Source organism: Scyliorhinus torazame, chromosome 2 (assembly GCF_047496885.1).
Source record: "Scyliorhinus torazame isolate Kashiwa2021f chromosome 2, sScyTor2.1, whole genome shotgun sequence".
Lineage (NCBI taxonomy): Eukaryota > Metazoa > Chordata > Chondrichthyes > Carcharhiniformes > Scyliorhinidae > Scyliorhinus > Scyliorhinus torazame.
Window position 1 is genome coordinate 83,784,456 of NC_092708.1, and position 21,238 is coordinate 83,805,693.

The 21,238-nt window shown below is 50.4% G+C and overlaps 1 protein-coding gene across 3 annotated transcripts in view; it reads left to right on the forward strand.

Annotated features, from left to right (window-relative positions):
* The window catches only part of slc12a8 (solute carrier family 12 member 8), a 311,686-nt gene that overhangs the window by 228,847 nt on the left and 61,601 nt on the right, over nt 1–21,238 (forward strand). For all 3 annotated transcript variants that reach the window (XM_072473246.1, XM_072473254.1, XM_072473240.1), the window contains 2 exons: nt 12,502–12,589; nt 17,977–18,123. In XM_072473246.1, coding sequence (XP_072329347.1) covers nt 12,502–12,589; nt 17,977–18,123 — 235 coding nt within the window. The remainder of the gene's footprint in view (nt 1–12,501; nt 12,590–17,976; nt 18,124–21,238) is intronic.

Below are 21,238 nucleotides of genomic sequence, written 5' to 3' on the forward strand. Positions count from 1 at the left end.
GCTCCTGTCTATTTTATTGAAAAAGGTCTTAGTGATTAGTATAGGGAGACATTGAAATACAAATAAGAACCTCGGGAGGACCATCATCTTAATTGCCTGCACTCTGCCCGCCAGCGACAGAGGCTGCATGTCCCACCTCTTGAAGTCCTCCTCCATTTGTTCTACCAGTCGTGTCAGATTAAGTCTGTGCAAGGTTCCCCAGCTCCTAGCGATCTGAATACCCAGGTATCGGAAGTTTCTTTCCACTTTCCTTAGAGGCAGGCCTTCTATCTCTCTACTCTGGTCCCCTGGGTGTATCACAAATAGTTCACTCTTCCCCATGTTGAGCCTATACCCCGAGAAATCCCCGAACTCCCTCAACATCCGCATAACCTCTATCATCCCCCCCGCTGGGTCCGACACGTACAACAATAGGTCATCCGCGTATAGCGAGACTCGGTGTTCTTCTCCCCCTCTAATCACCCCTCTCCATTTCCTGGAGTCTCTCAACGCCATGGCCAAAGGTTCAATTGCCAACGCGAACAACAGTGGAGACAGCGGGCATCCCTGTCTTGTTCCCCTATATAATCGGAAATACTCCGATCTTTGTCGACCCGTGACTACACTTGCCGTTGGGGCCCCATAAAGAAGTTTGACCCAGCTAATAAACCCGTTCCCGAACCCAAACCTCCTTAACACCTCCCATAAATACTCCCACTCCACCCTATCAAATGCCTTCTCTGCATCCATTGCGCCACTATCTCTGCCTCCCCCTCCACTGGGGGCATCATTATCACCCCTAATAGTCGTCACACGTTAACATTCAGTTGTCTCCCTTTTACGAACCCTGTCTGGTCTTCGTGCACCACCCCCGGGACACAGTCCTCCATCCTCGATGCCAGTACCTTTGCCAGCAATTTGGCGTCCACATTCAATAATGAAATAGGTCTATAGGACCCGCACTGCAACGGATCTTTATCCCTCTTCAAAATTAGCGATATCGTCGCCTCCGACATTGTCGGGGGTAAAGTCCCCCCTTTCCTGGCCTCATTGAACGTTCTCACCAACAACGGGGCCAACAAATCCACATATTTTCTGTAAAATTCCACCGGGAACCCGTCTGGTCCCGGAGCCTTCCCTGCTTGCATGCTCCCCAGCCCCTTAATAACCTCGTCCACCCCAATCGGTGCCCCCAGGCCTTCCACCTTCTGCTCCTCCACCCTCGGGAACCTCAATTGATCCAGGAACTGCCGCATCCCCTCCTCTCCCTCTGGGGGTTGGGACCTATACAGTCCCTCATAGAAGGTCTTGAACACCTCATTTATCTTCCCTGCTCTTCGCACCGTGGCTCCCTTTTCGTCTCTAATTCCCCCTATCTCCCTCGCCGCTGTCCTCATTCGCAACTGATGAGCCAGCAGGCGACTAGCCTTTTCCCCATATTCATACCTTCTCCCCTGTGCCTTCCTCCACAGCACCTCCGCCTTTCTGGTGGTCAGGAGGTCAAACTCCGTCTGGAGTCGTCTCCTCTCCCTGTACAGTCCCTCCTCCGGGGTCTCTGCCAATTCCCTATCCACCCTTAAAATCTCCCCCAGTAGTCTTTCCCTTTCCTTGGCCTCTGTTTTCCCTTTGCGGGCCCCAATGGAGATCAGCTCTCCTCTGACCACCGCTTTTAGTGCTTCCCATACCACTCCCACAGGGACCTCGCCGTCGTCATTGACCTCCAGGTATCTCTCGATACACCCCCACACTCTTCCACCCACTCCCTCGTCCGCCATCAATCCCACATCTAATCGCCAGAGTGCTCTCTGCTCCCTTTCCTCTCCTAGTTCCAGGTCCACCCAGTGTGCGGCATGGTCCAACACCGCTATGGCTGAATACTCAGCTTCTTCCACCCTAGAGATCAACGACCTTCCCAAAACAAAAAAATCTATCCGGGAGTACACTTTATGGACATGGGAGAAGAAGGAGAACTCCCTAGCCCTTGGTCTAAGAAATCGCCATGGATCCACTCCCCCCATTTGGTCCATAAACCCCTGAAGCACCTTGGCCGCTGCCGGCCTTCTTCCGGTCTTTGAGCTGGATCTATCTAGCCCCGGGTCCAGCACGGTATTAAAGTCCCCTCCTAATATCAAGTTTCCTACCTCCAGGTCCGGTATACGCCCCAGCATCCGTCTCATAAATCCCGCATCGTCCCAATTCGGGGCATATACATTAACCAACACGACCTCCATTCCCTCCAGCCTGCCACTCACCATTACATATCTACCTTCGCTATCTGCTACGATGTTCTTTGCTACAAATGCTACCCGTTTCCCCACCAATATGGCCACCCCTCTATTCTTTGCATCTAGCCCTGAGTGGAACACCTACCCCACCCATCCTTTCCTTAACCTAACTTGGTCCGCCACCTTCAGGTGCGTCTCTTGGAGCATAGCCACGTCTGCCCTTAGTCCTTTCAAATGTGCGAGCACTCGGGCCCTTTTAATCGGTCCGTTCAGGCCTCTCACTAGGGGGCTACCTGCCCCCCTCCCGTGTCGACTAGCCATTACCTTCTCTAGGCCAGTCCCATATCCCGCCTCCGCGCTCCCACTCGCTCCCCCAGCGTCGCATTCCATCCCCGTCCACCCACTCTTTAGCCATTTCCTTTTGGATTTCCGCAGCAGCAACCCAGTTGTCCCCGCCCCCCCCCCCCCACCCCCGCTAGATCCCTTTCTAGCGTGATTGCTCCCCCCATATTACTTCCGTAAGTCAGCTGACTTCAACTGACCCCGGCTACTCCTGCTCACTCCTTGACCCCCCCGTGTGGGGAACTCCCATCCGCCTTGCGCCTATCTTCCCGCCATACTCTTTCTGGCGCGGGAACATCCCTTTGTCTGACCCGCCTCTTGTGGCGCAGCTCCCTTTCCCCTCCCATTCCTCATTCTCCACCTATGTCCCGTCTTTTCCCCCCTCACCGGCGCCCACATTTCCTCGTGTCTCCCCCCATCCCAATTTACTTCTCTATTTACATCAACCATAACATTAACAATAACATTCCCTGCAGTATCAGTCCCTCAGTTCCGATCCAATTTCTCCTCTTTAATAAAGGTCCATGCTTCCTCCGCCATCTCGAAGTAATGGTGTCTCTCCTGGTACGTGACCCATAGCCTCGATCCTTTCAATACACTTTTTATGAAGTGCCTCGTGCGTCTGTGTTTTGACCGCCAGGCCCAGGATCTCGTCCTCATTATCCGTCCACGCGGAGCTCTGTCTCCTGGGTCCTTTGTGCCTCCTTGAGCCCCTCAATTGCCTGCAGCATCGGGGTCAGCACCTCCCTCTTTAGTAGCTCCACACACCGTCTCAAAAATTCGTCTTGCTCGGGCCCCCATGTCGCCTGAGCTTTCTCCGCCGCCATCTTGTGCTTCTCCCTTTCTGTCCCTTTGGTCGACGATTCCTCGCGCTGCAGCTGCCACCACCGGTATTTTCCTCCTTCGTGGGGGGGGACTCCCTACTCACACACCCCACACCGGGTCGCGTCGCCCAAAAATTTCCCGTTGGGGCTCTTAAAAGAGCCCGAAGGTCCGTCGGAGCTGGAGCCGCCGAAACGTGCGGCTAGCAAGGCATCACCGCAACCGGAAGCACTTTGCCGATCATTAACCTATCAAACTGTCCCTGCAACCTTTTCCTCTCCGTCAACAACTCCTTCGTGGGAGCCCCCGAGTATCTCCTGTCCACCTCAACTATCTCGTCCAGCATCCGCCCATCCACCTCCCCCTCATCCTATCCCTGTGAACCGTGGACGAGATAATCTCCCCTCGAATCACCACCTTCAAAGTCTCCCAGAACGTGGCCGCTAACACCTCCTCTTTCTGATTAAGCTCCACATAATTCCCAATCGCCAGTCTCACCTTTTCACAAAACACCTTATCCACCAAGAGACCCGAGTCTAACCTCCACCCCGGCCTCTGCACCTGTCCCGAGCTAAGCCTCACCTCTAGCCAATGCGGCGCATAATCCAAAATCACAATTCCCGCAAAATCCGCCCCCACCACCTCATCAGCACCGCCTGACTCACCGCAAAGAAACCAATTCTAGAATACACTCTATACAGGTGCAAGAATAAGGAGTACTCCCTCCCCCACAGGTTCCTGAACCTCCACGGAACGACCATTCCCATATGTTCCATAAACCCTCCCAACTCCCTCGCCATCCTCGACCTTACCTTCCCCTTAACTTGGGGCTCGACCTGTCCACCTTCGGCTCCATCTCGCAATTAGAATCTCCGCTCATAATCAGTTGGTGCGTATCCAAGTCCGGGATCGCTCCCAATAACCCTTTTACAAACCCAGCATCGTCCCAGTTAGGCGCATTATACGTTGACTAGCACCACCGGCATCACCTCCAGCACCCCGCTCACTATCACATACCTTCCCCCTGGGACCCACACTTCCCTGGCCCCCATAGACCCCATCCTATTGTTCAACAAAATGGCCACCCCCTTGACTTTGAATCAAACCCCGAGTAAAGTATTTGCCCCATCCATCCCTCCCTCAACCTTACTTGATCTTTCTGTAGAAAAATCACCTCCGCTCTCAAACCCCTTAGGTGTGCAAAAACCGGGGACCTACTGACCGATCCATTTAGCCCCCAGATGTTCCACGTCACACCTGACTGGAAGCCCCCCAGAAGAGAAACCCCCTGTATGGAAACGAGAGAGCAGTCCAGACAGAGGCAGTGAAAAAGACCACTGCTTTAAAACTCCCCTGGACAATACAGCTGCTGGCTCAGGCAGAGGGAGCAGCACCTTGTCAATTCCTGGAAATAGCAAAACAGTCAGCTATGTTTAATTCCCTCTGCATTCCATTTGTTTATTTCTGGTGGATATTGATTTTATTCGGCTGTGATTGACAGCTTCCACACATCCAGCTGTTGGCATTGTTCCATTTGTCTCCCTTCACGCCTGAGTGATTTTGAATTTGTCAGCTGCAAAACTAACAGAAAACACTTACCTCTCTTTGATGTGGCCCACGAGCTGTCAATCATAGCTTGATTTTACAAACATTGGGTTAGTTTCACAGCTGACTACTTCAAAGGCACTGATGCACTGGCCCTCCGATGGACTTTGGGGGCAACTCCTTTTAAGAGTAACCCCGCTTGCCCAGTGCAAGGTCCACCGCTGGCGCTGGGCACGAACCTCGATCCTGTGCCAGTGGGGTACAGGCGCCGATCCCGTTTTCTGCCTGACGCTTGTGGATTGTGCGCCACCCGCCACTGGTAGCAGAGTTCCCGATGCGGCGGAGAATCCAGCCCATTATATTTGCCAAGGCAGTTACCCCTATGGGCTCTCAGAGTAAGAGTAATTACTTCATAGAATCATAGAATTTACAGTGCAGAAGGAGGCCATTCGGCCCATCGAGTCTGCACCAGTTCTTCGAAAGAGCACCCTACCTAAGCCCACATCTCCACCCTATCCCCACACATCCACCCTATCCCCGTAACCCCACCCAACCTTTTTTGGACACTAAGGGCAATTTAGCATAGCCAATCCACCTAACCCTGCGCATCTTTGGACTGAGGGAGGAAACCGGAACACCCAGAGGAAACCCGACATGGGGAGAGCGTGCAGACTCCGCACAGCACTCAGCTGGAATTTTCCAGCCGTTCTCACCAGCGGAATCTTCTGATCACTCCAACAGTAAAGCCCCCACCATGGGTTTCCGGCCGGAAAACCCAATTGACAGCGGTGGCATTAGAAGATCCTGCCTACAGCCAATGGTGGGCTGCCTCTGCTGTTATGAAACAGGCCCTGTGGCCCGGGGGGCCCTCGTGTCTGTTTTGAATTGAATCTTGGTCAGTTTGGCGCTCTGCCCATATCTGTTATGACTTCATCCAAAAGATTAGGTGGCACAGTAGCATAGTGGTTAGCACTGTTGCTTCATAGCGTCAGGGGTTCGATTCCCACTTGGGTCACTGTCTGTGCGGAGGCTGCACTTTCTTCCCGTGTCTGCGTGGGTTTCCTCCGGGTGCTCTGGTTCCTCCCACAAGTCCCGAAAGACGCGCTGTTAGGTGAATTGGATATTCTGAAATCTCCCTTTGTGTACCCGAACAGGCGCCGGAATGTGACGAATCGGGGCTTTTCACAGTAACATCATTGCAGTGGTATTGTAATCCTACTTGTGACACTGATGATTGTAAACTTAATAATAACAATAATAATAATGTTATTCACATAGCCTTACTGTAGCCAAAAATGTAAATCTAGGGTGTGATGTAACGGGAGAAGTTCTAAGTGCCATATTGCGTGCAACTTCCCGGATGCGACCTTACGATCAAGCTAGCGAGACCACGGCCCGTATTTAACGGCACTTAATGCTGCAAATAATCCCCACGGGTTTCACGGTGGAAATGGCTGTTCCGCCTGCTGATTCGCCTGGACCGCACCTGGCAACATCCCGCTAACAAGGGGGAGCACCTCATAAACACTCCCTCCGAACACACTCCAGCTGTTACACAGCCATGCCACCACATGGACCTGCTCCACCTGCTTTGGGGATGCCGACCTGGCCAGGCTGCTGGAATCTGTGGAGGCGAGACGGGACAGTCTGTTCCCTGGAGGGGACGGACGACCAGCTCACAGGGTCGCCAATGCTGCCTGGGAGGCAGTGGCCATTGGTTCGGGCAGCCTGACCTGGAGGATCGCCATCCAGTTCAGGAAGAAGACCAATGTCCTCCACCTGGTCGCAAGGTTAAGTTAACACTGCCCCCTGGCATTAGTCCCTCCTGTCACCATGCTGACCTCCGCCCCCTCCCCAACCCCCCAACAAGGCAACGGTTGGCACCTCGACCAACCATATTACCTCACCTGTGCCCCAGCACACCTCGGCACCCACCAGCGCAACCCCTCCATGCCCTGGAGCAGTGCCCACACATACCACCTGTTATAGACTCCGCGACCCCCCCCCCCCGATGCATCAAGTGTGTGGCTCACAATGCCCTCTCTTTGTCCCCGCAGGAGAAGTTAGCCCATAATAGGCGGGAAAGGTCCCACACGGACATCAGTGTCCTCGCCCCCGACGTGGAATGGGCCCCAGAGACCGCAGAGTTGGCAGAGGATAGAGCAGTCACCGACAGTGAGGTTGGCCTGCACCGCAGAGGTGAGGATCCACTGTCCCTTCACCCTGATGACCTGTCTCAAGTGAGTTGTTCATGTCTGTTGAAATTATCCTTCCCTCTCATTAACCTCGTGTCCATTCTCTCGAATGATCACCTTTCAATAGGGCTGGGTCATACGGGATCGCTACCCCCAACCCCCCGCAACCCCCACCACCACCCAAGCATCCTCACCCTCTGCCAGCGGAGAGAGACACACCTCAGTGGGAGACTGTAATGGACTGGCTTTTGGGGCACAAGCTGGTGAGAACCACACAGGTGCTGATGCACATCAGGTGGAGGCAGGAACATCCAAGGGAGTCAGCAGTCAGAGGTCTGCTGGATCCCAGGACTCAGCTGAGTCCCAGCCAGATGCTGAGCCTCTGAACAAGGTTATCCTGGAGCTGACCCTAGGGTACGGCCGTGAAATTCAGGAGGGGATGTCAGTGATATCCAATTTGAGAAGTCCCAAAGGCTATGGGTGGAAGATGATACTGGTGGTGTGTGGCACCAAAGCCAACACTGCTAGGGTGGCAACCGCAGTGGAAAGCACAAGGTCAGCGTCATGAGTAGTGGTGTCCAAGGCGTGGTTCAGTCAGTGACGATCATGGCTGAGGGCCTCTACAACATGTCCCAGGCGCTAGGGGACGTATCCCAGATGCTGATGGACATGTTGAGGCATTCCAGAGCATGTCTCATGCATGGGTGGACATTGCTGAGGCATTCCACAACATGTCCCATGTTCAGATTGACATTGCTGAGGCACTTCAGAGCATAACCCATGCGCGGGTGGGCATGGCCGAGGCACTCCAGAACATGTCCCATGCACAGGTGGACATTGCTGTGGCACTCCAAAGTGTAGCCCAGTCACTTGAGGAGTATCAGCAAGGGCGTCAACACCATGGTGCAGAAGACGGGGAGGTGCCAGGACCAGCAGAATGACACAGGGCTCTGCAGCTCACTCCAGCAGCCCCTCTGTCCCACATCATCCAAATCCGCCCGCTCCTCACATCGGCACGTCTCAAGGTCAACGGGCATACGGAGTGGCATGGCAATGCCAATGACACTAGTACGTCAGCCGGGTCCCTCCGGCTCCAGGCCCTCCGGTGGGCGCCCGTCAGGGACATCAAAGACCACAGGGCATGAGAAGCAGCAGGCTGCCCCCAACTCCAATGTGCGTCCTGGGGACACACCTACAGCAAGAGACACCAATGCAGACCCTGTGCAGCTAGTGGGTGTGAGCACGCTGTCATCAGAAAGACAGATGTCAGACTATGGCACAGACTGAGGAGCATTAGAGCTTATCCCACAGCGGATTATCATCACTCTCCTGCCTTGTATAATGACCCTCTGACAGTGCCAAAACAATTCCATTACACTGGCCTGATGTTTCACAGACTTTGGCAGTGTCGAAACGGTGGTGGGGGGTTGGGGGGGTGAGGTGCTGTGGGAGGAATGGTGAATGGCGGGAGGATGAGGCGGGAAAGGACTGGGAAGGTGGGGGTGGTCAATATGGGGACAGGGTGATCGGGAGGGGAAGGGGAAGGAGGGATTGGGGTATGGGTGGGAAGGGGTTTGTGGGAAGCGGGATTGGTGGGTAGGGGGTTTGGGGTGGAAGGAGGGATTGGGGGAGGGGGAGATTGTGGGGGAAGAGGGGAGTGAGCTGAAGGACAAAGACTCAGCCTATGAGAAGCGGATGAGGAAGAGGACCTCCCTGGTCCTCCAGGCATACTGGGACCCTTGCCACCGTCTGTCATCCTTCCTCTGGCTGCCCCCGCACAATTTCCCCGGGCTTGTCCTCCGGCCCCTCTTGGTCCGGCCCCCCCTCATCCTCCTCAGATGAGACCGCATGTCCCTCCTCCTCCTCAACTAGAATGTCGCCCCGCTGCTGTGCCAGGTTGTGGAGGGCAAAGCAAACCTCCACATAATGGGTGACCCTCTGGGAGTGTGCTGCAGTGCACTATCAGAGTGGTTCAGGCATCGGAACCGCATTTTGAGCAGTCCAATGCACAGCTCAATGATAGCACGGGTGGCAACAAGAGCCTCCCGCATTGGCCTCCGGCCTCCGCACTGGTGTCATCAGCCAGGATCGCAGCGGGTACTCCTTATCCCCCAAGCTGCCGGGAATCTCCGAGTGTCTCAGGATGTAGCTGTCATACATACTCCCTGGGATGCATGCATACATGTGCATGATCCGGAGGTGGTGGCCACTGACGAGTTGAACATTCAGGGAGTGGAACCCCTTCCTGTTAATGAAGGGCACTCCCTGATAGCCCAGTGTGCGCAAGGCAACATGGGTGCCATCAATGACCCCATTGACCTGGTCATCCTGGCAATGGTAGAGAATCCTGCTGCCGGGCATCTTGATGGGTTTGGTCCAGCTCAAAGATGATATAGTCAGCTGCCCAATATATTGGGCATCCGTGACCACACGGATGCACTTGTGAGCTGTAGCTTGTGAAATGCCGCACAAGTCCACGTTTGAGCCCTGCAATGAACCCATTACATAAATGTTCAGGGTTACGGTGACCTTCACAGCCACCGGGAGTGGGCATCCTCCTCCAAGTCCCCAAGTGCATGGCACAGATACCGCACCGCCTCCTTTATGAGGCAGGAGCCTCCTGTGGCACATGCTGTCCGTCATCTCCCCGAATGACCAGAGACGTCTGTTTACCTTGGGCCATCGCTGGCATACCCCTCTAGGTCCCTATGGTCTGCAGGGTGTGCGGCAGCCCCTGCACAGGAGGTGCTGCCTCGAACCTGTAACCTTTAGCATAGAACCATGAGCAGGCTCTGTCCTGGAGGTGTTTGGTGGGACAGACAGGCAGCAGCTGTCGTTGCCCCGTTATTGATTTGGCGGATGGCCTGTAGGACCTTTAGGCACTGAGCCCCTAGCCCCCCCCCCCCCCCCCCATATAGAGGTGATACCCGACCGATGGCGTCCTGCCCCAGGTTTGATCCCGGCTCTGGGTCACTGTCCATGTGGAGCTTGCACATTCTCCCCGTGTTTGCGTGGGTTTCACCCCCACAACCCAAAGATGTGCAGGCTAGGTGGATTGGCAATATTGGGAATTGTCTTGCAGTTTAAATATCCAGCGACCGAATTTCCTTTTCTCCTACACACAAACGTGTTAAAAGCCTGGGAGAAGGTTTCTCCAGCGTCACATCAGCAGGCTTGAGATTCACCTGAGGAAGGAGCAGCGCTCCGAAAGCTAGTGATATCGAAACAAACCTGTTGGACTTTAACCTGGTGTTATAAGACTTCTTACTGTGACTCAGTGTCCTCGAAATGAGTTAAGGAAGCCACATATAGGTTGGCAACTTTTCACTGAAAGCACGTGAGGTATATGTGAGTTTCCCTAAATTTGGGGAGGGAGGATTACATTTTGTCAACTTGCATTTAAATTATATGCAAGTGGGGAATTAAGCATTTCAGTGAGCTTCCTGCTGCTAATAGGTGAGTTTCCCTCAATGCTACCTTCCTGCTGCTGACGTAACTGCTTACAGTTTTGCTACCACCAGGAGTTTGACGTGGGCATGCCATGCAATTCTCCATACCCACCCACCATCTTGACAACTCCAGCGGGCTACAGAAATTTCAATCGTATGTCACCATTCTCTCTCATTGCAGCCCAGTGTTGTGTGACCATATGCTCAAAATAAAACAGGTTTGTCAGTAGCAGTCCCATACTTCTTGAAGTTCAGACCTGTGGAGATTTTAAAGGCTTAAAGGTAAAACTCCTGTCCTAAGGCTGACTTTTAGACTACAAAATGGAAATTAATCACGTACAAATGCCATCCAGCAGGAGGAATATTGGCTTGAGCGAGTTGTGCCATTTATGCTGCACAAGACTAATTTCTACTGATATTCGATCTACTGGTGGATGGGAGAACATTCATGTACATTATACCTCGTCTCAAAACCTGAACCTCCAGTGTGACTGGAGTATGGGATTTGGCAAGGTGTCCATTAAGTTGCAAACTGCAGTCAGTGTTGGATTCTCACCAACACAAACTTGCCAGAATAAACAGGATATTAAAATCAGTCTGTGTTCCTGTCAGGGATAGATATTACAAACAGTAACACTTTTATTCTTGAAGGTCAGCAACATTTGAATTAATCCAATATAACTTGATACATCAATGTTGCCATTATTCCTCCTTGGATAACTAGAGACCATGGGTGGAATTTTGAGCCCATGTGGTGGGAGTACGGCGACACGGACGGGAAATACAACGGAAGTCGGGAAACACGATTCTCTTCGGCGAGATCACATTATCCGATTTTTCCAGCTCCCTCGCTGGTGGCCTAACAAGAATCCCACCATGGAAGACGAGGAACCTCATTGAAATACATCCTAATGGTTCAGATGTGCTGGGCACCCCCAGAGTCTCCTGTGTGGAGGTTCTGAGGCTCTTCTTCCCTTGAGGGCCCTTGTTGGCCAATCAGATTGGTTGGCAGCTCTCCAAGGCAGAACTTGGAGATATAATTCAAATTAACACATTGCTGTTTGTGGGAGCTTGCTGTCGATAAATTGGCAGCCTCGCCTCCCACACCATAATAGTTAATGCCTTCCAATATCTGGCAGCCCTCCATGGTAGGACGTCCGCCCCCTCCCTCCGAGCGAGGGCCGGAAATGCTGCCTACTTCCAATTAACACTCATTACAGCGTAAAACCCTAGCGCACCTCTCGGATATGGGGGGAATGTGTTCCCTGGGAGTCCAAACACACACCCCACATACACACCTTTATCAAACTCATCAGTACCCCTGGTGGCAAAAACACATTGATGTACAGAAAGCCTATCAGCTCTCAAACAGTTCAGTCTTTTCAGCAACTATTCTATCAGTTGTGGGAGGCAGTGACGGAACCCGGTTCGAACCCCACAATGACAGTTGGTGGTCCAATACACATCTGGAATTAAAAGTCTAATGGTGGCCATTGTTGACTGCCGTAAAAACCCATCTAGTTCATTAATGTCCTTTAGGAGAGGAAATCTGCCATTCTCACCCAGTCTGTCTGGCCAGCATGTGGCTCCAGATCCATATCAAGGTGGTTGAATCTGAAATAGCCTAACCATTCACTCAGGCAAGAGGCAATTATACACGAATGAAAAAAAATCTGACGGTCTGTATACTTCCGACGGCAAAGTAGATTTGGAGACAAGTACAAAATATTGCATCATAGATTGAGTGCATCGATGCAAATATAGTCCTTGATTTAATAATTATGACATCAGATAAAATGAATACTCAAGTGAACTGATCAGTTTGTGTTCAATTTAATATTGAACAGATGTTATTTTGAATTATAACTTTTTTTAAAAGGCAACCTAATTAAGTGGTTGAAAGGAAAAATAAGTAACTTGTATACTAAATTTTCTTCATTGCAGGTGGTTCCTGTATTTGGTGTTTGTTTTTTTGCTGGGAGCTGTTTGTACAAGGGAGGCACTCAGATATGATTTCATGATAGCTGAAAAGGTAAATACGTATGTCATTTCACTTAGTCTAGCTTCCTGCTTCATAAGTTTCATCTGATAACTGAATAATGCAATGATATTAGAATACATTCTTAATGCTCGATTCTGTAAAGCAATTTCTCAATCACGTCAGCTATTACAGGCTACTGATTCTATCAGTGTAAATGAAATGATTATGTCAGCTGTCCATCATTCTGGTTTGTGCTTCAATTTCCTTAATATTCTAGATTCAATTAAGCAAGTTAGTACATTACAAAATGAGCAAGGTATTATCTAGCTATTGAACCATGGTATGCAAAAACGTCCTGCCAGTGGATTCCATCAACCTCTAGCCTAAGAATTTCCTGTCAGCATGACTTCCTAGGCAACTGCAGAATTGCATATTAAGGTCACAAGTTATATCCGTACAGTTTTAAAAACAGCAACAACTTGCACTTAATGTAATACAATGTCCCAGTCCCTTTGCTAAAACATGAAGCCAAATTTGACACCAAGCCACATAAGGCAACATTAGGTCAGTTGGCCCAAAACCTGGCCAAAGAGATGGAATTTCAGGAGCTTCTGAAAGGAGGAAAGAAGGGTAGAGCTGCAGAGAGGTTTCAGAAGTGAATTCCAGGGCTTAAGGGCAGCTCGGCAGCGGAAAGCGCAAGTGGAACAATTGCATTTCGGAATGCTCAGGAGGCCAGAATTGGGAAGTGTGCAAATTTGGAGGGTTGTGAGGCTGGAGGAGATAGGAAGGGGTAAAGCATTGGAAGTATTTGAAAACTTGGATGAGCATTTTAAAATTGAAGCGTTGCTTATCCAGGAGCTGGTGAGCAATTGGTGCGAGTAAGGTCATGGGCAGCAGAAAACCACCAAAATCATTGGATGGAGCAAAAAAATTAAAGCCATAAACTTGAGGGGTGCTTTGGCAGTATTTGAATAGCAAAGAACATTTCTCTGTTGACTGTTTATTCGGATCTTGCGTATGATAGCACTTATTTTAAATGTAACAATCATTTTCTGTTACAATTCATTTTGACATTTTGTCCAGCATAAAATTTCCATCATGTTTTTTTATGTCACAATTTATTGTCAAACCTCAAGGCACCAATTTAGTACTTAATTCTATGTCTTGATTCTTTCGTTGAGTCTCCATCTCATATTATATGATACTAATCTATTAGTTATATTCTAATGGACTGAGTTGATCATGCATGCCACTCCAACCCACAGCTCCCAGTTCCATTGCAGCCCTATCCTATTTCTGCGGCTTAATTTATCCCCATTATTGCCTCCCAGTTATCTTACCTCAGCTTCCTGCACTATTTGAATTTGATGTCAACTCTGCACTCCCCTAAAAATACTGCAGTTGCCAGTGCATCCTTGCTCCCCTCCTACTTTCCGGCAGAACTCATCTCCATTCTCATTCTCAGTGGAGGCAGCTGGTGATTTAAATGGCCAGCTGTCTCCATGAATAGCACATTGGCAAACCCCAGCTTGACTACGGTTCTGCTCCATGAAGATGGGAAATGCTGGTTTTGGGCATGTGACTTAGACAGTTTGATTATTTTTGCAATTTTCGCCTCATCTGGGCTCCATATCTATCCTCATAGGCGGACATAAATATCCCACGCCACTTTCCAAGAGGGGTAAAGGAATTCTCCCACTGTACTGGCCGATATTTAGCCTTCACTTAGCATGATAAGAAGTATATTCACAGTAGAGAGACCCTTATAGGATACATTGATAATAGATTTTTCAGATTTTCCATCAGTCAGAGAAACAAAACCTGGGCAATTCTATTTGATCTAATATCTTGAAAATTTGGGGATTTTGCATTAACCAAGTTTTTGGGATTTATACATAAAAATGACTGGATTGCATGCAAATATTGGAATCAGGCATCCTGTCTGTGCTTTTTCAAATCCCGCAAATTTGAAAATGGATTACAGACAAATTACAGAAAAGAATCCTCAGATCTCACACAAGTTAAAGATCAGGAAACAAGTCGAGTTCAGTTCATTTCCATCATATTAAACACTCATCGCTTCAAACCAAAATCGCATATTTTGATTTGACGTGATGGATTACAGACCAATTACTGTTACAGTAAGTTAAACTTTAACTGGAATGATTCCCTGATATTTCTCATTTACAGTCTTCTCCTTAGCGATATCATCTAAAAACATTTCATCAGTGTGTACAAGTACACGGCTATATAAATACTGTGGCTACAAGGAAAGGTCAGAGGTTGGGAATTCTGTGGAGAGAAACCCACCTCCTGAATCCCCAAAGTCTGTCCACCATCTCAAAGGCACAAGTCAGGAGTGTAATGGAAGACTGTCCACTTGCCTGGATGAGTGAAGCTCCAACAACAGTCAAAGACCTTGACATCCTCAAGAGTTCTTATGGCACAAAAAGAAGCTCATTGCCCATCATGTCTGCAGCAGCTTTCTGGATGAACAACTCACCTAGTTCCATTCTCCCACCTTCTCCCTGCAACCGTGCACATTCTTTCATCCAGGACAAAGCAACCTGCATGATCGACACTCCATCCACTGCCGTGAACCTTCGCCACCAGTATAGATATTTATGTCCGCCTATGAGGATAGATATGGAGCCCAGATGAGGTGAAAATTGCAAAAATAATCAAACTGTCTAAGTCACATGGGCAGCACGGTAGCATTGTGGATAGCACAATTGCTTCACAGCTCCAGGGTCCCAGGTTCGATTCCCGGCTTGGGTCACTGTCTGTGCGGAGTCTGCACGTTCTCCCCGTGTGTGCGTGGGTTTCCTCCGGGTGCTCCGGTTTCCTCCCACAGTCCAACGATGTGCAGGTTAGGTGGATTGGCCATGCTACATTGCCCTTAGTGTCCAAAATTGCCCTTAGTGTTGGGTGGGGTTACTGGGTTATGGGGATAGGGTGGAGGTGTGGGCCTTGGGTAGGGTGCTCTTTCCAAGAGCCGCTGCAGACTCGATGGGCCAAATGGCCTCCTTCTGCACTGTAAATTCTTTGAAATTCTATATAGTAGCAGTGTGCACTGGCAACTTGTCAGGCTTCCTGCAGTGGCACATCCGATGTCTGTGACCTCTATCATCTGGAGGACAAGGACAAGGGCAGTAAATGCACCACCACCTCCTGAAAGCTCCCCTCTCACGTCACACACCATCCTGACTTGGAACCATACCACTGTTTCTTCATTGTGGTTGGGGCAAAAGCACGAAACTCCCTCAAACTGCACTGTGGGAGTACCTACATCAGATGGACTGCAGCAGTCCCGAGAAGTGGGCTCGCCATCACCTTCTCAAGACCATTTAGGCATGGGTAACAAATGCTAGCCCAGCCAGTGACAGTCATACCCATTAAAGAATTTTTAAAAAACACTAACACCAGCCCGCTCTTCCTCACGATGATCTCCCTTACTCCCTCCAGTGTTTCTATATCATAGCAGATTGCTTATCCAGAACTGGATCAACAGGTATCACTTCCGTCTAAATATTGGGAGCACCGAAGTCATTATCTTTGCGTGATCTTTCGACCACGTACCTGCACCCATCACTAAGGTTGCCCATTTCCACCGCAATAATATTGTTTGACTTTACCTCCCCACAGCTCATCTTTTGCTGAAACCTTTATCTATGTCTTTGTTACCTCTAGACTTGACTATTCTAATGCAACCCTGGACAGCCTCCCACATTATATTCTTTGTACACTTGAGGTCATCGACAGCCCTGTTGCCTGTTTCCTAACTTGTACATGCTGCTGACCTATATTAGCTCTCGTTTAAGTAACACTTTGATTTTAAAATCCACATTTATGAATCTCTCCATGTCCTTGTCCCTCCCTATTTTTGTAATCTCTACCAGCCCACAATCAAGAAACATAGAAAATAGAAGCAGTAGGAAGCCATTCGACCCTTCAAGCCTGCGCCACCATTCATTATGATCATGGCTAATCATCAAGTTCAATAGCCTGATCCCACCTTCCCCCATACTCCTTGATCCCTTTAGCCCCAAAAGCTATATCTAATTCCTTCTTTAAATTACACAATGTTCTGGCCTCAACTACTTTTTGTCGTCGCAAATTCCACAGATTCACCACTCTCTGGGTGAAGAAATTTCTCCTCACCTCAGTCCTACGGTTTACCCCTTATCCTTAAACTATGACCCCTAGTTCTGGACTCCCCCACCATCGGAAACATTCCTTCTGAATCTACCCTATCTAATCCTGTTTGAATTTTGTAAGTTTCTATGAAATCACCTCTCTTCTAAACTCCAATGAATATATCTTAACTAATTTAACCTCTGCTCATATGACAGTCTTGCTATCCCAGGAATCAGCCTGGTAAACCTTCGCTGCACTCCCTCCAGTGCAAGAACATCCTTCCTCAGATAAGGATACCAAAACTCCACACAGTACTCCAGGAGTGACCGTACCAATGCCCTTTACAATTGCAGTAAAACATCTCTATTACTTTACTCAAATTATCTCGCTATGAAGACCAACATACCATTTGCCTTCTTTACTGCCTGTTGTACCTGTGTGCTTACCTTCAGCGACTGATGCACAAGGACACCAAGGTCTTGCTATCCACCTTTCTCAATTTACACCCATTCAAATAATAATCTGCCTTCCTATTTTTGCTACCGAAGTGGATAACCTCACATTTGTCCACATTATACTGCATCTGTCATGCATGTACCTACTCACTCAGCCTGTCAAAATCTCGCTGAAGCATCTCTGCATCCTCCTCACAGCTCACCCTCCCACCCACATTTGTATCATCTGCAAATTTGGAGATAATACATTTAGTTCCCTCATCCAAATTATTAATATATAAGTGAACAGTTTGGGTCCTAAAACAGATCCCTGCAGTATGCCACTAGTCACTGCCTGCCAATCAGAAAAAGACCCATTTATTCCAACTTTTGTAATCCTCATAGATATCTGTACTCCTCTAATGCTTGTCTCTTGAACGTTACCTATTTCAATTGCTCAACCATTGGTAGCCATGTCTTCAGATGCCTAGGCCTTGAACTCTGGAATACTTCCCTGAACCTCATTTCCTCTTTACCTCTCTTTCCTCGTTTTAAGGTGCTACTTAAGACCTATCTCTTTTACCAACTTTTGGTCAACTGGCCTGATACCTCATCATGTAGATTGGTTTTAAATGCTCCTTGGGATGTTTCATGACATTAAAGGTGCTATATAAATACAAAGTGTCATTGTTAAATTATCAGTCTTACTGAAGGGTAGTTGCTTCACCTTTGAATTTTGCAGCAAATTTTTTGCACACAATTGGGCACAAGTATCCTAACTTTTAATTGAATTAAGTTCAAGATGACACAGAAAATATTTGGAACAGTTGTGTTAATCTACCTCATTGACTTATTCTTGTGTTCTAGGTTGCCCTGGTGGGATTCCTCTGGTTATTAGGGCTGTACATTTCATCTTTAGCCTCCTGCATGGGAGGCCTTTATAGTGCACCCAGAATCCTTCAGTGCATTGCACAAGAAAGGGTGATACCTGCCCTTGGGTGTCTGGGCAGTGGGGTGAGTATAACCCATTGCTATGGTAAAATAAACAGCTTATGAGGACTAGAGATTCACAGAACAATATAAGCAAGTATGTTATGCAGATTACTTTACAACCATAGCGTAGAGGCTATTAAAAGGCAAAATATTGCATATCAGGCTAATGATGGGTGGCACAGTAGCACAGTGGTTAGCGCTGTTGCTTCCCAGCGCCAGGGACCCGGGTTCAATTCCCGGCTTGGGTCACTGTCTTAGCGGAATCTGGACATTCGCCCAGTATCTGTGTGGGTTTCCTCCGGGTGCTCCAGTTTCCTCCCACAAGTCCTGAAAGATGTGCTTGTTCAGTGAATTGGACAATGTGTTGTGTGTCACTACCACCGTGCTAAATGTGGTAGACTTTCAACAGATCTAGCAACTCAAGACTGCGCATCCATGAGGCGCTGTGGGCCATCATCAGCAGCAGAATTGTATTCAACCACTATCTCCAACTTCATGGCCCAGCATATCTCCCGCTCTACCGTTACCATCAAGCCAGGGGATCAATTTCCCCAAGGCCTTTTTCAAGCGAGTAAGCAGGAGCATCATGGGATTTGTGTGGGCGAAGGAATTTGAGGGTGAAGAGGGTGTTTCTGGAGCGTAGCAGGGACAGGGGGGGGCTGGCGTTGCCGAATTTGTGTGGCTGTTATTGGGCAGCCAATGTGGCGATGATCCATAAGTGGGTAATGGAGGGAGAGGGGGCGGCGTGGAAGAGGTTAGAGATGGCATCCTACGTGGGCACGAGCCTGAGGGCGCTGGTGATGGCACCGCTGCCGCTCTCGCCGACAAGGTACACCACGAGTCCGGTGGTGGCGGCGACGCTGAAGATCTGGGGGCAGTGGAGGCGACACAGTGGCGAGGTGGAAGCCTCGGTTTGGTCCCCGATTCGGGAGATCTATCGGTTCGTCCCGGGAAGGATGGATGGGGGGTTTCGGAGCTGGCATCGGGCTGGGATTAGAAGAATGGGGGACCTGTTCATCGATGGGACGTTTGCGAGCCTAGGGGCACTGGAGGAGAAGCTTGAGCTACCCCCGGGAAATGCTTTCAGATACATGCAAGTGAGGGGGTTTGTGAGGCAGCAGGTGAGGGAATTCCCGCTGCTTCCGGCACGTGGGATTCAGGACAGGGTGATTTCGGGTGCATAGGTTGGAGAAGGCAAGGTTTCGGCGATTTATCAGGACGAGGAGGAGTTCTCGGTGGAGGAGTTAAAGGGCAAGTGGGAGGAGGAGCTTGGGGAGGAGATAGATGAGGGTCTGTGGGCTGATGCCTTGTGTAGGGTTAATTCTTCCTCTTGCGCTAGGCTCAGCCTAATACAGTTCAAGGTTACTCACAGAGCGCATATGACAGGGGCGAGGTTGAGTAGGTTCTTTGGGGTGGAGGACAGATGTGGGAGGTGCTCAGGGAGCCCGGCAAATCACGTTCATATGTTCTGGTCATGTCCGGCACTGGATGGGTTTTGGAGGGGTTTTGCGAGGACTATGTCCAAGGTGGTGAACGCCCGGATCAAGCCGAGCTGGGGATTAGCATTATTTGGGGTATCGAACGAGCCGGGAGTGCAGGAGGCGAAAGAGGCCGGTTTTCTGGCCTTTGCGTCCCTGGTAGCCCGGCGGAGGATTTTGCTACTATGGAAGGATGCGAAGCCCCCTAGTGTGGAAGCTTGGATCAGTGACATGGCAGGGTTCATCAAGCTGGAGAGGATAAAGTTTGCCTTGCGAGGGTCTGTGCAAGGGTTTCTCAGGCGGTGGCAACCGTTCCTAGACTATCTTGCGGAGCGTTAGGAGGTGGTCAGCAGCAGCAGCAGCCCGGGGGGAGGGAGGGAGGGTGTCTTTTGCGGTGGCGTTTGGGTTAAGGTGGGGGGTTCCCGATTTGTGTTTTCTACTGTTATATGGGGGGTTATTGTATATGGGGAAATCCTATGTATAATTTCTGCTTGTTGTGTTCTTGTTTCTTTCTTTTTGTTGGGGGGGGGGGGCTTTGTTGAAAATTTGTTGAAAAACTTGAATAAATATATATTTTTTTAAAAAGCCAGGGGATCAACCCTGGTTCAATGAAGAGTGCAGGACAGTATGCCAGGAGCAACTCCAGGCAAACCAAAAACTGAGGTGTCAACTTGGTGAAGCTACAACACAGCACCACTTGTGTGTCAACCAGCATAAGCAGCAAGTAATAAACAGAGCTAAGCAATTCCACAACAAACGTATCAGATCTAAGCTCTGCAGTCCTGCCACATCCGGCCGTGAATGGTGGTGGACCATTAAACAACTCACTGGAAGAGGAGGCTCCACAAATATCCCCATCCTCAATGATGGAGGAGCCCAGTGCAGGGGCGTCATTCTCTGACCCCCTGCCGGGTTGGAGAATCACCGGGGGCTGCCGTGAATCCCGCCCCCGCCGGTTGCCGAAGTCTCCGGCACCGGATATTCGGCGGGGGCGGAAATCGCACCGCGCCGGTTGGCGGGCCCCCCCGCTCGATTCTCCGGCCCGGATGGGCCGAAGTCCCACCGATAAATTGCCTGTCCCGCCGGCGTGGATTAAACCACCTTTTGAACGGTGGGACAAGGTGGCGTGGGCGGGCTCCGGGGTCCTGGGGGGGGCACGGGGCGATCTGGCCCCGGGGGGTGCCCCCACGGTGGCCTGGCCCGCGATCGGGGCTCACCGATCTGCAGGCAGGCCTGTGCCGTGGGGGCACTCTTTCCCTTCCGCCTCCGCCACGGTCTCCACCACTACGGAGGCGGAAGAGACTCCCTCCACTGCGCATGTGTGGGAAACTGTCAGCGGCCGCTGACGCTCCCGCGCATGTGCCGCCCGGGGATGTCATTTCCGCGCCAGCTGGCGGGGCAACAAAGGCCGTTTCCGCCAGCTGGCGGGGCGGAAATTCCTCCAGGGCTGGCCTAGCCCCTCAATGTTGGGGCTCGGCCCCCAAAGATGCGGAGCATTCCGCACCTTTGGGGCGGCGCGATGCCCGTCTGATTGGCGCCGTTTTGGGCGCCAGTCGGCGGACACCGCGCCGTTTCGGGAGAATTTCGCCCCATATGTGCAAAAGTCAAGGCTGAGGCATTCGCAACAATCTTCAGCCGGAAGTGCTGAGTGGATGATC